This window comes from Stegostoma tigrinum, chromosome 16 (genome assembly GCF_030684315.1).
Source record: "Stegostoma tigrinum isolate sSteTig4 chromosome 16, sSteTig4.hap1, whole genome shotgun sequence".
NCBI lineage: Eukaryota > Metazoa > Chordata > Chondrichthyes > Orectolobiformes > Stegostomatidae > Stegostoma > Stegostoma tigrinum.
This window is the reverse complement of record NC_081369.1, coordinates 14,537,763-14,555,577: the sequence shown is the minus strand read 5'-3', so window position 1 is coordinate 14,555,577 and position 17,815 is coordinate 14,537,763. Positions and strand designations below refer to the sequence as shown.

Genomic DNA, 17,815 nt, shown 5'->3' with positions numbered 1-17,815 from the left:
CTGGGAGGGAACGTCCCTGTCTGGTGATTGTTGCAGGATGTCCATTCATCTGTTGTCGTAGCGTCTGCATGGTCTCGCCAATATACCATGCCTCGGGGCATCCTTGCCTGCAGCGTATGAGATAGACAATACTGACTGAGTCACATGAGTATCTGCTGTGCATGTGGTGGGTGGAGTTCCCACATGTGAAGGTAGTGTCTATGTTAAAGGTCTGACATGTCTTGCAGAGGTTACCGTGACAGGGCTATATGATGTTGTGGTCGATGTTGTCTTGTAGGCTGGGTGGTTTGCTGCTATCAATGGTCTATTTCCTACACACATACACACAGGCGCACGTAAATCTATGGGGTGAATTTGTATTTGCAGATACATTCTGTTTTGTTCAAAAAGCACACAATTTATAGACTGTCAATCAGTGTGGCATTTTATAAATTCCTACTTTAGAAATAAAACCAGTCTGACTCCAAACCAAAGCACAAACCAATTCTAAACAAGGTCTTACACCTAGCACGCATTGTCTGACCTAAAATGTCACCTCTTTCTTACACTGATAAAACCTTTTAGTTCTCTCAGGATAGTAGGAACTGCTGATGCTGGAGAATCTGGGGTAACAAGGTGTAGAGCTGGATGAACACAGCAGGCCAAGCAACATCAGAGGAGCAGGAAGGCTGACATTTCAGGTCGAGACCCTCTCAACTTGAAACGTCAGCCTTCCTGCTCCTCTGATGCTGCGTGGCCTGCTGTGTTCATCCAGCTCTACACCTTGTTATCTCAGTTCTCTCAGGATAGTAACCTGAAAAGAATCTGTGGACTTACATATACATATTTATCAAGTAAAACCTTCTAACCAATTAAATATTTAACAGCAACTTAGGTTTGTTTAGTACATCCTCATCAGTGGTGTGACCCTTTGATCTTGTACTTATAAATTCTGTGTCTGATACTACCTCTGTCACCAAAACCTGAAGGAGGAATGAGGCTCCGAAAGCTTGTGGTTTCAAATAAACCTCTTGGTCCGTGACCTGGTGTTGTGTGATTACTGACCTTGTATTAGTTAAGTAGCAGAATAATATTGCTGTGTTATATGATATAACAATTTGCTCTTTCCTGTCACTGGTTTAATTGGTCACACTGTTTTCTCTCTTTCAGAGAATAAAATCTAAGCAGATATTCCAATTTAATGAGGGCCGCAGTGTCGGATTCAGTTGAGACTTTAAGCTGAGGCCTTATTTGCCATCTCACATGGAAAAGAAGGATCCTATAGGACTGTTACAAAGAAGAAATTATTCTGCCCCTTAAAACAATCCTGCCTGTGGGAGTTTGCTGTGCACAAATTGACTGTTTCTGATGCGACAAGGGTGGGGGTGCTGCACTTCCATGTCTGCCGACCACTACGGGATGTCCCTGAGGCATTATGTCAATGCAAGTCCTTATTTCATTAAAAAGCATATTATCATCAGCTTTGGGAGATCAATTAATGTAGTCTGAAATTAGTACAGGTTGAAAAGCAAGTCTAATTTAACACTAAAAGCCAAGACATTTCATTAGGAAGACAGAATTTCTTGGAAAAAACCACTAAATTATCCAGTTTGTGAAAGATATTTCCAAACATTGAATACCCCGCAGTCATCGGTATTTATACAGCACATGCTTCAGTCTGCTTAGTGTCTAACAGTTTACACTAGATTATCTCATTTGTCAAAATAGTACAGAAGTTTTTGCCAGGTGAGATTAATTTAAGAAAAAGCAAGATTGTAGATTCTCCTGACCGTGTAACCAATTTCAACCAGCAATAAATTATCTGCAAACTTGTATTTCTCAAAGACTTACAGGTATAAAAGGCATCCTACTGTGCCAGCCTCTTAGTCTCAGACAGGTAAACAGTCCTCAGCCCTGGTCTGATTACAGAACGTCAAGCAGAGGTCAAACTCAATGCAGACTGGGAAATCGGGGAACAGTTTGAAATTCTATAATCGGAAACAGAAAGCCAACTGTTAAAAGGTCATCATGTTTCAATTCTGAAAAGGAAGAAGTGAATTATAATGTAGGAATTGTTTAGGAAATGAATAAATCTAGGGTAATCATTCAGCACAGTCTCCCGGCTAAGAAGTCATTTCACCTGATGCTTTGGTGAAAATAGGTATCAGGCTGAATGCAGTTTCTTGTAAAAGTCAAGAAAGTCTGCTTTAGTCCAGTGCTGTGGCAGGATCTATCAACAACAGTTTAAAAGGGCCCATCTGCAACCAACCTGAGTCACCCTGTACCACTTTAAAAGTAATCATGTGTAATTGTGATACATGTGATTTCATTAATCATAAATTATAACTGTGGGAATAACCAGGCTGGGGCAGACTGCACCTCATTATATAGAACGCTAACTTGCTGACTGTAGAGTCTAACTAGAGCTTAACCAGAACTAGCAATAACTTGCATTTATGTAACACCTTTAACAAAGCAAAATCTTTCCATACCTCTTACCAGGAGTGTTATCAAATTGGATCATGTCTAGAGATCTTAGCAAAAGCATTAGTCAAAGGGGCAGATTTTACTGAGGGACATAAAGGAAGGACTAGAGTTAGAGAGGAGGATGGGTTTAGCTGAGGAATTTGGAAGATAGAGCTTGGCTGACTAGAGGCACAGTGTCAATACTGCAGCAGTGGATGTCAGGATTGTACCCAAGCCCAGAGATCTGCAGGAGCTACAGAACTGGAGGAGACTATAGAGAGGGGGGGGGGGGGGGGGGGTGCGGGGGGTGGGCAGGAGTGAGGCCGTGGAGGGACTTAGCAACAATAATACATACTTGAAGACTGAGTGCCACTAAATTGTCAAACATGACACAGTTACTGAGCGAATGGGTGCAGAGATGGTGATGGATCAATAGGGTGCACCTCCTGACCAGGCTGTTAATGTGAATATTGGAGCCCTGTACAAAAGGAAGGGTGATGTTACGATGGTCACGAGGTGACAGTTCCTTGGGTGATTCTGAAGGAAACTTTCCCTCGTTTTACAGATCCAGGTGCAGATGCCTCCCTGTGTGGGATGGCAGCCACCAGTGCTTCCGGTACAAACGCAGTGCGCTATGGGACAATGAGGGAAAACGTGATCAATCTGGAAGTGGTGCTGGCTGATGGGAGAATAGTGCACACAGCAGGAAAGGAACGAAGGTTTAGGTAAAACAGTCAACCCCTCAAACACCAGTTCTTGTCAGAATTTCTATAAAATGTGTAAATTCTATAAAAATATTATTGAATAAGAGTTCCGCAGTCACTCTTGGAGAGCTTCACAACAGAGGAGGTATGAATGGGATGAAATAAGGCTCACTTTAATCCAACGCATCTCCTCAACTTCTCCTCCCTACCAAAGGGTTTTGTTCCCAAGCATCTCTTAAACAGCAGTCTTGGCTGAACTAAGCTCACTCTCACCTCTGAGTCAGAAGGTCACAGGTTCAAGCCCCACTTGAACACCTGATGGAGGCTGACTGTCCAGTGGAGGGATACACTTCCCTTTGGATGCGATCCTCTCACCCCACTGTCTCGGCATTATCCCTCAAACAGTAACTGAAATCTGCTGAGCCAGTCAGTTAATTCCTTTCAGTTTGTGTGGCCTTTCTGTGAGCATCTTTCACTGTTAACAGTAGCTGTGCTTGCAAAGCATGCACAGTCATGTGGTTTACGTTGCCCTGAAGCAGGGAAAATGAAGTCTAGGTGTTGACTTGCTTGGTTTCTGTCGGTGACTGATGTGAGAATGGAGCAAACTATCCTCTCACTGAAGCAGGTGAGGCTTCATGCTGTGTACCCAATAGGATTCAGACAACTGACCTCCCTAACGCGATCTGCGGAAACGCTCATCCAGCTTGGACATGGATAAACCACAATAATCCTCTCTGTTGCAGGAAGACATCGGCAGGTTACAACATGACTAATCTTTTTGTCGGCTCTGAAGGGACTCTGGGAATAATCACTAAGACAACGCTGCGTCTCTATGGAATCCCAGAATCCATGGTCTCCGCAGTCTGTTCCTTTCCAACAGTGCAAGCAGCCATGGACTGCACAGTGCAGATACTACAGAGTTGCATCCCCATAGCGAGGATAGGTAAGGCAACCTTTTAACAACAACATGTGAAACTTAAAGCACTAATAAAAGAGTAAGAAACAGGCGATGCAAACTGACGAAATGATTGCCCTTTCACAAATGCAAACAGATTATTTGGCTGGATAAAGGCATGAATGAGTTACATTGCCTTTTATCTTGGAGCAGTTGATCTGACATGGGAGCCACACATTCCAAACATGGGTGCATTATAGTCCGAACAGGGGTGGAGTGTCACTTTGTACGTGGGTGATGTGTGATCGGTACACAGTTTTATTTGACTTCTATGCAGGTGTGGTATGACCTGTATATAGGTGCAGAGTGAGTGACAATTTCAGGAGCTTCTAGAGAGTGCTGTTGTTATTACCTTGTATATTGAGAGATTAGATTTTGGATTGGATGTGACTTTGCCTTTAGCTGTGAATCTGAGATATGCGTTAACCATGTGTGATGGAATCCACAAATTAGTGATACCATTCTCTATTCACTCTCTCCTCAGTGACATACCACCTTTGTTTCTTCAACAAGACACCAGACATTGGTGGTCCATATTGGCTCCGTCATAAACATGAGAAGGAGGCCTGAGCTTTCCATACCTTTCCATACCACTGGGGCCACCCTCTGTACGAGTGGCTGTCTCTCTGTCTTTCTATTGACTAATTTACCAAGTTAGTCAATGTTAATTTACTCTGTAAACGAAGTGCTATTAATTTCAACAAGGTCAATATCTTTTCTTTTATTTTGGTATCAAATTATCTTTAATATAAAGCAGTAGCGCCACGTTCCTCTATCTATAAATGAAACAAATGCACCAACAGAAAATGAACCCAGGCATAGTTCATAATTATCTTGGAACATAGAACATTACAGCATAGTACAGGCCCTTCGGCCCTCGATGTTGTGCCGACCTGTCATACCAATCTATGCAGGATGAGTTTTGTTTGTACATGATTATTGCACTTGCTGGTTTGAGTCCAACATATAGATCTATAAAACACACTTGGGCAACCAGAATAACTTGCACTTACATAGCACTTTTAACATCCACACTTCCATCTCTCAGAGTTCCTCGATGATGTGATGGTCGATGCCTGTAACAGGTACAGCAATCTCAGCTATGCCGTTGCATCAACATTATTCCTGGAATTCCATGGCACTGACAGAAGTGTGGTGGAACAGGTTCAAGCCACAGGTGGGTTCACAGTTTTACCTGGGACACACCTCCCTCTGTCCCTTTACACACTCACTCCATTTATGCAGTGGTTTAGTTTTGCAGAATAGGCCCTGACTCTGACCGGGATGATTTACCTTCATTATTTAGACACATGCATCAATCAAACAAGTCAAGGAAAATATATAAGCAACAATAACAGGTCCCATTAAATATATATATATTTTATGAGATTGTTGACTTGCTCGCCAAGCCGACTTATCCTCGTTCAGATATTTCATTGAACGAGAACAAGCCAGCTCAGTGAGCAAGTCAACAACTTCACTCACAACCTGAGATACAGATCTTTGTGACAAAACTTTGAATATATACTTTATTTCTACAAAATAGATGTGTGTATATATTCATATATGTACATATATATAGAATATTATAACATGAAGGGCAAATAATTATAAACAACCTTTGTACAGGCATTTTTATCAAAGCTTTCTATCTTGCACTCATCAGGACAATTTGCAAGAATACCACTAGCGCTGGAATTCATATATCACATTACCCATTTGCGTATTAGGCTGGATGTCTGTTTGGTTTGACAGCAGCATCCTGTAGCAGTATGAGAGAGCTATCTCCACTTGTGGCTCAAATGTTTGAGATGACATACCCCCAGTGTAACTTGAAATTATGCTAGGACTGGGAGTTTTCAGGACCAAAAGTGATAGTCTTTGGGCCATTCATCAGTTGGCATTATACACAGCAAGAAATAACCTAATTAGGTTAGCCATTATCCCACAGAATTGGTGACAGCCATTCCACAGTTCACTGTCAACACGTTGACCAATCAGATTCAACTTGCCTTGTTTAATATTTAAATAAAATGTGGCAGTTAACTGTCTGTCATTGTTAACTGGTGCATTCTCCATGATAATGCCTCTACCAATCAGAGTTCACACGGCAACCAATTAGCACTGTCTTCCCATCAGTGCAAATATTGGATTTCCCTTAAATTGGTACTCTTGAGAATTGTTTTGATGAGTGCAAGACAGAAACCTTCAACAAAATGTGCCTTTCTTCATTAATACCAAAGTAAAAGGCAATCTATAATGTTCTCAAGGAGGCATCTGTTGTTGTTGCTTCAGAATCTGAACATTTTACCCTTGAGGCCCTCAAGCAGTTAGTTGATGGGCCTCCTTTTACTAACACCACTGGGGTCTTACCTAGAGTGGGAGGGCAGGTTGACGATTGAAACCAGGCAGACAGGTGCCTGGGGCGATCCCTTCCTAATTCTTCCGCTACCCCCACTCCCGCACTCAGTTCCCCATCCCCTCCCTCCATCCTGCCAATTCTGAGCTTCCCTACAAGCTGTAGCCCAGCAGCCTTTGCCCATAGTCCGCCGACCTGAATGTGGGTCCCGGCTCCATTGGTACCTCCTCTTGTTAGATTCTTGCAGTTCCAGGAATGCTCCCCACTCCTGATGGTGTTGCTGAGGCGAGAGATTGGCCGGTGGTTGTCAGGTGATGCTTGTCCTGTCCAAGGTATGTAAAGGTCACCTTTAGTAATAGGTGGCCCTACTAGCCACTGCATGCACATGGACCAAACAGGGGGCTGAGGGGGATCACTCAGGGGTGAGGACTCCTGTCCCCAATGTAAAATTCAGGTAATTGTTCCAGAAAACAGAACTTTATTAAAATCGAAAGAACCGCAGATGCTGTGAATGAGAAACAAAAACAAAAGTTGCTGGAGAAGCTCAACAGGTCTGGCAGCACCATTGAAGGAAAAGGTATGAGAGTTAACATTTCAGGTCCGGGGAGGGTCCATTCTGAGGAAGGGTCATCAGACCTGAAACATTAACTCTGACTTTTTTCCTTCACAGATACTGCCAGACCTGCTGAGCTTTTCCAGCAACTTCTGTTTTTGAACAGAACTTAATTCTCTGTTTTGGGATGAGAAAACGATTAAGGGATAGCACTCAAAGTAAATGGTCTCATTGAGTGGCAGAGTAGACTCAAAGGGCTGAATGGCCTACACCTATTATGTAATGCTGATCTCTTTCGCTTAGTCTATATGAAAATAAAAAACTGTGTTATAACTTCTACGTTTTGGCAGCAAGCTTTCCTGAGCTCCATGTTCAATTCTCTCAGAATTGCTAGAGGTCCACACATTTCTGCCGAAATTCTGCTTGCAGTTCAATCCGTCACTACTTCTCTCCGTTCGATGGTTCTATATATTACTATGTTAGGATAAATAACATAATTCTGAATATTGCTGAAAAATAGAATATCCTTTTAATTGTCTTGTGGAAGCGTTCTATCTTACATTGATCAAGACAATTCTCGAGAAATGCCAGAGTGAAGGGAAAACAACATTCATTTGGGTCTAAAGAACAATGCCAATTGGCTAGCAAGTGAGAGGGGCGTTGCCATGGAGAATGCATTAGGTAGTGATGACTGATAGTAAACTGCTAAACTTATTTCAATTGCTTGCAGTGGAGCACACCTGCCGACCACATGTTTTATACTCATTGCCACATAACTGAGACATTTACAGTACAAATGAGTTCACAATTTTTAAGCATGCACATCCAGTCCCACAACAGGGGGAAAAAAGCAGAATGAGTCATAAAGTAAATATGAATTAAAGGTGACATTAAAACTTAATCCCCATCTGTTTTCTCTCTCTACAATTGCTCTTTTGAGCTGGCCTCATCACACATTTACTCCATTATACGAAGCCCTGCTGAATCAAAATCTCTGATAAACTGGGCCTCTTTGCATTATATGTTCATACCATAAAAGGCAATGGGAAGGAAGCTTCTGGCCGGAGTAAATATTTTTCATCCTGGCAGGTTGGACTGCAGTGGCACAGGGCAGGGGCTGAACACAGCTGGCTCTAAATCAGGGCACTGCCATCTGTTGTTGCTTAGAAACAGAGGAAATAAAAACTTGCTTTGGCATTAATCCAATGCCGATGTTCCTTGTGCTTTTAAGTAGAGAACAAAGCCCCTGGCGCTAACAAATCAGAGCCTTTAATTCCTCTGAGTCAGATTTGCACTGGTGACCATTTCAAATTCACACTAACAAGAAGCTTCTAGTTCCATTTGTAAATCCATTTAAAGCTGCAAACAGGTGTGTGGACTTTAGTCAAGGTATTACTGTTCCGTCTGGTCATAGATAAAGCCATAGAGATCCCTTTATCCCTTCCTCTACCCTGGCTGTTGTGCTCATGTGGAATGGCTGCCCTGTCACACTTGTCTCTGGTTGTCTCACAGAGGACATAGTGAAGGCGAACAGTGGCTCCGATTTCACTTGGGCCAAAGATCAAGAAACGCGGAACAAGCTCTGGCAGGCGCGGCACAATGCGTGGTATGCCGCTCGAGCCATCCGCCCGGGCTGTGAGGTAAGATGGCTCCGGACTTCACCTCGGGCACTTTTCAAACTGTGTCCTCCGACCTGTCCGACTAACAAACAAAATCTCCCCTCGTTCCCGAAGGGTTATTCCACAGATGTCTGCGTCCCACTCTCAAAGCTACCGGAAATCATCGTGACCACGAAAGAAGATTTGGTGAGGTCAAAGCTTACAGGTTAGCTGGAGTGAAAGATAGCATTTGACCGATACAAATCCTAGCCATCTGCTTTCTCACTTTGCTTCCCCAGCTGGGACTGATGTGGGTCACAATCGGTACTTACTGTCACATTAGGCGCAGTATATTTTACCTCCTGGGTCCCATGTACCTTGCTTCCATAAGACGGTCTGTCGTACAAATAGACTAAATACTCTCGGTGATCCCTTTTGATCACCACATCTATTTCTCAGACTGTTCAGGCATCAGCACGGGTACTTTTGGAAACTCATGGAAAGGTACTGGTGTTGAAATGCAGGTACAGGAGTAAGGACGGCAAGGAAACTTGCGCAGAGTTTTGCAGAACACAGAGTCACCGGGGATCTGGGTGTCCTGGAACATGAATCACAAAATGCTAATGTGCATGTACAGCAAGTGATCAGGAAGGCAAATGCAATGTTGCCACTTATTGCAAGGGTAACGGAATATAAAGTTACCACAGTTGCACAGGGCATTGGTGAGGCCCCTTCTGGTGTACTGTGGACAATTCTGGTCTCCTTATTTAAGAGAGTTGCCATTGCTTTTGAAACAGCATATCTCATATTGAGATAACAGTGTGGAGCTGGAGGAGTACAGCAGGCCAGGCAGCATCAGAAGAGCAGGAAAGTTGACATTTTGGGTCGGGACACTCCTTCAGAAATGGGGGTTGGGGAAGAGAGCTCAGAAATAGAGAGAGAGAGAGAGAGGAGGGGTGGGGCTGGGGAAGGTAGGTGGGATGGTGATAGGTGAGTGCAGGTAGGCAGTGGTGGGGATTGGTCAGTGAGGTGGGAGGCGCAGATAGGTGGGAGAGAAGATGGACAGGGTTGTGTCAGGTCAAGGAGGTGGGGATGAGAGGGAGGGTTGGTCATGGGATGAGGTTGGGGATGGCGAGAGTTTGAAACTGGTAAAGTCCACATTGAGACCGTTGGGCTGTAGGCTCCCAAGGCAGAATATGAGGTGCAGCTCCTCCAGTTTCCGGGTGGTGTCACTGTGACACTGGAGGAGGCCCAGGATGGACATGTCACCCAGGGAGTGGGAGGGGCAGTTGAAATGTTTCATAACTGGAAGATGTTGTTTGTCGCGAACAGATGCTCTATAAGTCAATCTTCAAGCCTCTGCTTGGCCTTACCATTGAAGAGGAGGCCATATGGTGAGCAGCGGATGCAATAGACCACATTGAGGGATGTGCAGGTGATACTCTGCCTGATGTGGAAGGTTTTCTTGGGGCCTGGGATGGAGGTGAGGGGGGAGGAGTAGGGGCAGGTGTAACACTTCCTGCGGTTGCAGGGAAAGGTGCCGTGGGTGGTGGGGGCTAGCGGGGAGTGTGGAGCAGACGGAGTCATGGAGAGACCGGTGCCTCCAGAAGGGGATGTGGTGGGGAGGGAAATATTTCCTTGGTACCACAACTGAGCAGAAATAAACAGAGAAAGCTTGGAGAAACTCAGCAGGTTTAGCAGCATCTGTGAAGAACTCAAGAAGAGTGACACTGGACTCAAAACATTAACTCTCTTTCTTCTCTCCTCGGCTGCTGGCAGATTTGCTGAGTTTCCTCTGAATTTGGGGCATTTGTTTCAGATTTCCAATGTCTACAGTACTTTGCTTTTATTTGATGGTTTAAATAGAGCACCATTTCATAACGTTTATCCTCAGCTCATTGGATATGATTAATTGTGGTTCCCTCTTTAATGTGTAATGCGTTTAAACTTACTCTTGTTTTCGTAAATGGTTTCATTACATCTGATGTGAAATATCTGTCATTTTCAACCCAAGGACCTATTGTAGGCCACGTAGGAGATGGTAACTTCCACTGTTTGGTGATGATGGACACCCAGAATGAGGATGAAATGACAAGGATAAAAGAGTTCACCAATAGATTGGCCAGGTACAGTAACAGAAGGCTGAATGTCATTGCTGAGGGATTGAAGACAGTGTTTCCCGTCCTGGGCTGACAGCAACTTTTCTTACACAGTTTTCTGCTGCACACCTCATTCATTATTGCTTTTGGGTTCCACGACCCCCATCTCGGCCTATCACATATCCCTGCTGCGCACCCAGACCCTCTCATTCCACACGGTAACTGGTTTCGCTTTGATCCAGGAGAAGGTTGTGGTCAGCACATCACTGGCACATCCCTCCAGCTGTCTCAGGAGGGAACAGCCCAGGTCGCTGGGCACCCAGAGACCTGCCGAAGACTAGGGAGCTGCTCTGCCCCATGCACAGGATGATCCCCTAGTATCTGACCTTGTACAAATGCATAGACAGCGATAGGAACAGCAGACACTCAGTAAACTGCACCAGAGGTTGGTAGGGCCCGCCAGTGTCAGGCTGGCTCCGGTGTCTATGTCTGGCCGTGTCCAGGGGCAGGTTAGTGATTGCTGTGGAGAACCAAGTCCAGCAGAGCTCTCAGTGGTTGCTGGAAATGCACACAGACCTGCACACCACCATTTTAACCACCGTCAGCACCGAGAGGGGGGGTGAGGGGCCGCAACCTCACCCTTGGTGCCTCTTCCTATGACAGAGGCAGGGTAATGCCATTTGGCACCCAGGCAGAGGAGGAGACGCACACACACACACACGCACACACCCGAACCACGTCGACGTGGCGGGGGGGGCGCTCTCTGCAAACATAGTGATGATCCCGACGCATCCCAAGGTTCTCTGCGTGGTCCAAACTGGAGCATGTTAGTAATGGGAATTCGTACGCTGTACAGTTTTTGCACTGTTTACTCTACATTCACTCAGCAACATAAGTGAATGATCTCTCCGCTTGGTTGACCAATACCGAATTAGCTCCATTGTGTTATCACCCCAGATTGTTTTCCAAGTCCCTTTGAACTGGTTGGAGAGATTACAACACCTAGTTCCCCTTTCCCCACCACCCTCTGATATTTCAAGGTCATTGATTTGCCTATTAAATTTCACTGTTGGCTCTCTTTATAGATTTTATTCAATTTCTCACACTCCAGTGGCCCTCCCTTAGCCTGTTCAGTACTTTGCTGACTCCATCCTGAAGTGGATGTTGTACATTCCCAAAGAATTTATTTGTATTCACCACTTTAAAGCTTCCTGGAGATCTCTGTTTCATTAATGTCGAGACTAATGTCTGCTCAGATTATCTCTGTTAATGTCGAGCCATTACTATAACAACAAGCTACCCAATTATAGGAGAAATCCAACAGACTCTCTGGTGAATATGAAAAGAAGGTAATTGTTAAGTTGGTAGACAGTAAGGCACCTCGTCTCCGCTCCTGCATTACTTGATTTCCCTGAAGAAAACAAAATGGCACTTTTCAAAGTGTTCAGCTGTGATCTTGATGTCAAGGTGGTTTATTCCAGCTCAGTGATGGATATAAGGTAGAAAGTAGTGGTTTGTAAAACAATCCCAAATGATCTTCAAGTTGACTTTGACAAGATGATTTGCCTTGTGGGCTGAGATTAACAGGTTTATACACACCAATGATGCACTGTTGGACTGTCTTCACATTCAGTGCTTTTCCCCCTCCTCCCACTCAAAGTGCTCGATACACGAAGTTTGCGTTAACTACAAAGTTGCCAGGGTTTGCTAATTCCTGAAAGCCAAGTGGGTGGATGGGGTGTCACAAAAAAATGTTCACTTGTTACTAAAACGAAAGGAAAAGGGATTGGGGCCTAGTGAAGGGCACATGATACCATGCTGTAGATTTGTTAGTTCTGGTACTTGCTCAACAGTACCTTCTTGCCTTTCCTCACCACATAGGCCAAACTTGTCGATCTGAAGAGCAGCTCTGTCTCACCTCTCTGCTGTCCCCAGCGTAAATGGATATGATGGCATTCTCTGTACACTTTGGGGTGCTCAGATGTAGAGTTGCAGCGTACATTTGGAACAGTCCTTTGAAAAGTTCCTGAGGGAAGATGACATTGTCATTTTTGTGGGGAGATCTGTAGGTCGGTTAAGTTCATCTGCTCTGGGGAATCCACGATTGCTTAAAGCTTCTTAGAGTGCCTTATGTGGATGAACATTGGTGGGCAGAACATTTTCTCCCATCCTTTTTAAATGTTCACATTCAGGTCATTTAGTGACTCCGTCCTGGGAGTGCAGTTAGTCTCTGCACCTACATTTGGGTGAACTGAATAGGTCAAATAAATGAAAGTGAAGTCCCAAGGTAATATTCAGAGATTCCTGAACAAAATATTGTGGTGAGTTAACTCGCACTGCTGTATGCCAGTCAGAAGGGTAGGGACAGTGTGTACCTCAGTCAATAATCATTGCCAATTCATTATTTAATAAAGAATCTTGAGTCAATGTTGATTTCTCCCCTGTTATTTAGTCCATGGATCAGTTAGGAAATGATAAAGTTGACTGACTAAAGATTCTGACAGCTCTGTGTGAGTTGGTGCTGTAATTACAGAACATAGTGTATTGGAAAACATTATAATGCATCAGGTTAGCTTGCTAATTGGACCTTTGCTCGCTCTCTCTCTCTCTCTCTCTCTCTCCCACACAGAAGAGCATTGGCCATGCATGGTACCTGTACTGGGGAGCACGGTATAGGCTTGGGCAAGAGGCAGCTCCTGGCTGAAGAAATTGGCGCTGTAGGAATGAAAGTAATGAAAGACATTAAAGCTGTGCTAGATCCAAAAAACATCATGAATCCTGGCAAAGTGGTGTAAAAGAGGCGATGCCATTTCCACCTCCCTACAATCAGCAAGTGTCAGTGTCATTGGGATCGATGCACAGACAATGAAATTCCCCTTAAGAAGGCATGGGAAAGTTTTACAGTTGTTAGCCTTCAAGCACAAGTACAGGATGCTCAATTCTGAAAAAGATGTAAATGCTTTACAGCAGAAGTTATTCTGGTTAGCACTTGAGTAATTCCTCAATTGATTTATTACAAATTATTTGATTTCTTAGAAATTGTAGGCTTTGGGTACAAAAACAAACTTGAATCAAATTGTAGCAAGGAGGATTTCAGAAAGAATAGAGACCTGGCCACGCTTTAATGGACATTTTGCAAACTGCAAGGAATCAGCAACACTTTAATCGTCCAATGTTACGGTTCAATTCTTTTAGTTTAAACTGCCTTCAAAGAAGAAGTTTATTTTTAATCTGTCATATAATGATAATATTGTTCTGAGTATTTGTGATTAATAAAAGTTTTATTTACAGCACAATGAATCTTTCTTCCTTTCTTCAGTGCAAGTTCAAATGCAGACAGGAAATATCAAACTTCATTATAGGGAGAAACGTTACATTGGGAATACCAATCCTTTTGAGAATATCGTGCCACACGCTGTTGGCCAAATAGACTTGCACCTTCTTCCACTCCCATCTGTGCAGGGAGATAGTGATAATGTCACTGGACTAGTAATCCAGAGCTCCAGGAAATCTGTTTCTGATCAGCAGTTGCTGCCACACCATTGGCAAACTCATCAACACCCATCATCATCCTTCTACACTAAACAACACTTAGAGCAAGCTCTGAGTGGAAGACTTCAATGTCCACCGAGAGTGTCTCAGTAACACCACTACTGACGAATCCTGAAGGATGTAGTTGCAAGGCTGGGTCTCTGGCAAGTGGCGTGGGTACCAAGGAGAGAGAAAAACATACTTGACCTCCTCTTCACTAGTGTACCTGAAATGACCGTACACAATAGTAACACTGACGGGACACAGTGACAGTAACAGCGCACAGTCCTTGTGGAAACAAAGTTCCTGTCTTCACATTAAGGATACTCTCCATTATGTTGTGTGGCAGTACCACCATGTTAAATGGAACACATCTTGAAAACATCTAGAAGCTCAAAATTTCGAGGTGCTGTGGCTGTCAGCAGCAACAGAATTCAGCACAATCACTAACGTGTCCTATCGTCCTCTCCACCATTACCATCAAGACCAGAGATCAAGTTTGGTTCAATGAAGAGTGCAGGAGGGCTGATCAATCCTACAACCAAGCATTGATGCATTGAGAAAATTAAGGCACACACAAGAGTACTATCACTTTTTGAGGACTGGGCTGGATCCGAATTTTGTACCTGGAGTTTGAACAATGAGGGATGCATTTTGACCAAATCAAACATTTTCCTAACATTTTGTGTTCAGAAGGATTAGCGTTCTTAAAGAAGGGAACCTGAAAATTATTTTAAAACTCCGTGCCTGAAATTCTCCAATCCAGTTGGTCAGAGCTAATCTCAAATCCTCAATCTACTTACCTGTGGATGAGGACACCCATTTTTTAAAATCCACTTTTCATAAGCTGACTCTGAGATATTTCCTAGTTTGATCCTGCCAAGGGCAAATAAGAAGTGGAAACAGCAGCAACAAGATAATGTAAGCAACAATGATATTTCTGGAAGAACCACTGATGCACCAAGTCAATGGAGTGTCATTTTGTTTTTTATGTGGCATCTGCCTCAGAAGACTGTGTGTGGCCCCAACTCCGTCACCACATAGAAACACTGTGGACTAAAACGTAGCCAATACATCTTTCCTAGAATTATTCCAGAGTGTAGCTTAGGTCAGTGATTTTCCAAAATCACAACCTGGGATAACTTTAACAGTGTGAACTGAACAGCGTTTTACAAGGAACATAAGTGGTTTCATGAGTAGGCCGTTCGACCATCTGGAACCCTTTATCGTTCAAACATGAACACGGCCGATCCTCTTTCTCCCTTCATACCCCTTGACATCTTTAGCCTTGATGTATCTATTGTTTTCCAAAATATGTTCAATGACCTGGCCTCCACAACCTTCAGGTGGTAGAGAATTTCACAGGTTCACCACGTTTCTCCTATTGAAAGACATTTCTCCTATTCTTAATGGTCTACCATGTATCTGAGATAGTTCCTCCTTGCCCTGGAACTCCCTGGCCAAAGGAAACATCATCCCTGTATCCAGTCTGTTCAGCCTTCTGAGAAATGTGTACCTTACAATAAGACCACTTCTCATAACACTCTTACAATGAAGGCAAATGCACCATTTATCTTTCTGTTTGCTGCTCCTTTATGCTTGCTTTCTGTGATCAGTGTACAGACACCTCGGTTCCTCTATAAATCAACTCCTCCCAATCTGTCAGTACTTACTTTCTGCCATTCTGTTTTTCCGTCCAAAGAGGAAACTTGACATTTATCCATGTTATGTTGCATTTACCATTGCAGCTGCCCAATCTCTCAACCTGTCTGCGACTCCCTGACAGCTCCTTCATCATCATCATTTGCACTCTCACCTATTGTTGAGACATCAGCAAACTTCGAAATATTAGACTTGATTCCTTCGTTAAAATCATTGATATATATTATGAATAGCTGTGGTTTAAGTTCTGATCCCTGCAGTACCCTCCCTGTCACGACCTTCCACTTTAAAAATTATGCATTTATTCTTACTATCTGTTTCTTGTCAGCTAACCAATTCTTAATCCATGCCAATGTACTACCACCTTTTGCATGTGTTTTGGTTTTGCACACTAGCCTCTTATGTGGGACTTTATCAAAAGCTTTCTAGAAATGTAAGTACACCACATCCACTGGTTCTCCTTCATATATACAATTAGTTATGTACTCAAGAAAACTCCAGTTTCCCATTCGTAAATTCATGTTGACTTTGTATAATACCATTGGTATTTGTTATCCTTGCATTTCCCTATGGCTGATGTTAGGCCAGCTGGTCTGTAATTCCCTGTTTAGCACCTCCCTCCTTTGTTAAGCAGTGAAGTTATATTTTCCACCCTCCAATCTTCTGGGACTATTCCAGAATCTACAAAATGTTGAAAGTGACAACCAAGGTATCCACTATATCCGCGATCACCTCCTTTACTTCTCTGGGATAGAGATTGTCTGGCCCTGGGGATTTATTAGCTTTCAGTCTTATTAAGTTCTATAGCACTATTGTTTAATTTCCTTTAATTCCTCTTTCCTGAAAGATCCTCGTTTCCCTAGCATTCCTGGCAAGCTTTTTGTTTTCTTCTAAGACAGAACAAAGCTGAGTGTTTACTTGTTCTGCCATTTCCTCACTCTCTATCATCAATTCTCCTCAGGGGCCTATATTTGTCTTCATTAATCTGTGTCTTTTTGCACACTTATATTAGCTCTTGCACTTGGCTTTTATGATCCTTGCAAGTTTAATCTCACACTCTGATTTTCTGTCTCTCAATCAACCTTTTAGTCCTCCTTTACTGAATTTTATAACTGCTCCAAGTCTATTTTTGAGCAACTTTTCATGATTAATCCTGAGATCAAACGCTATCTTTAATTTCCTTTACTAGCCATGGTTGGGCCTGAAATGAGAATATAACTGTTGGAAAGCATGCGTCCATTTCTTATATGTTAATCATCACATGTCCACTGTCAGGCTTTATATTGAGCTTACCCAGACAACGTAGCCACTCACCCCTCATGTCTTCATCATTTCCTTTGTTTAGATTTAGGACTCTAGTTTCAGATTGGTCTACTTCACTTTCTATTCCCAGCGACCACTTTTTCCCAAAGGACCCCACAATAAGATTATCAATTAACTGTTCCTCATTACACAAAGCCAAATATAGAATAGTCTGCCCCCGAGTTAGTTCCTCAATGGATTAGTTTAAAAGTCCTGGAATTAATCTACCGCAGCCTTGCAATGAATGTGGTTTTCCCAGTCTCTATGTAGATTAAAATGACCTGAACTCCCTTATTAAATGTGTCTGTAACTTCCTGTTTAATGCTATCCTCTACCTTACTGTTTACTACTGATGGCGTTTAGACAATAAGATAACTCAAGTGCAACAATAAACAATTGGTTTGATGATCACAAAAACAAAAGAAAGTAACAGTCTTTCTGATTCTGTTCTAAAATTGAGAATTGGAACTGAAACTAGAGGAACATAAGCTAGTTCTGCCACTCAGAATGAGCTCTTATATACAATGGGTTGTGATGAACATTCCCAGAGGAAAATGGCAGCACACAATACAATGTCAATAAAGACCAATGTTCATTGGAGACTCTT

General features: G+C 43.2%; 1 protein-coding gene across 3 annotated transcripts in view; it reads left to right on the top strand.

Annotated features, from left to right (window-relative positions):
* ldhd (lactate dehydrogenase D) overlaps positions 1-17,595 on the top strand; it is a 59,140-nt gene extending 41,545 nt beyond the window's left edge. For 2 of the 3 annotated variants that reach the window (XM_048547202.2, XM_048547204.2), the window contains exons 5-11: positions 3,011-3,170; positions 3,893-4,092; positions 5,153-5,281; positions 8,529-8,656; positions 8,750-8,840; positions 10,629-10,740; positions 13,343-13,998. In XM_048547202.2, coding sequence (XP_048403159.1) covers positions 3,011-3,170; positions 3,893-4,092; positions 5,153-5,281; positions 8,529-8,656; positions 8,750-8,840; positions 10,629-10,740; positions 13,343-13,508 — 986 coding nt within the window. In that variant the 3' untranslated portion in view covers positions 13,509-13,998. Of the gene's footprint in view, positions 1-3,010; positions 3,171-3,892; positions 4,093-5,152; positions 5,282-8,528; positions 8,657-8,749; positions 8,841-10,628; positions 10,741-13,342; positions 13,999-14,032 lie in introns of those variants that run through there. The other variant, XM_048547205.2, reaches the window with a different exon arrangement.
* The last annotated feature ends 220 nt before the right edge of the window (positions 17,596-17,815 follow it).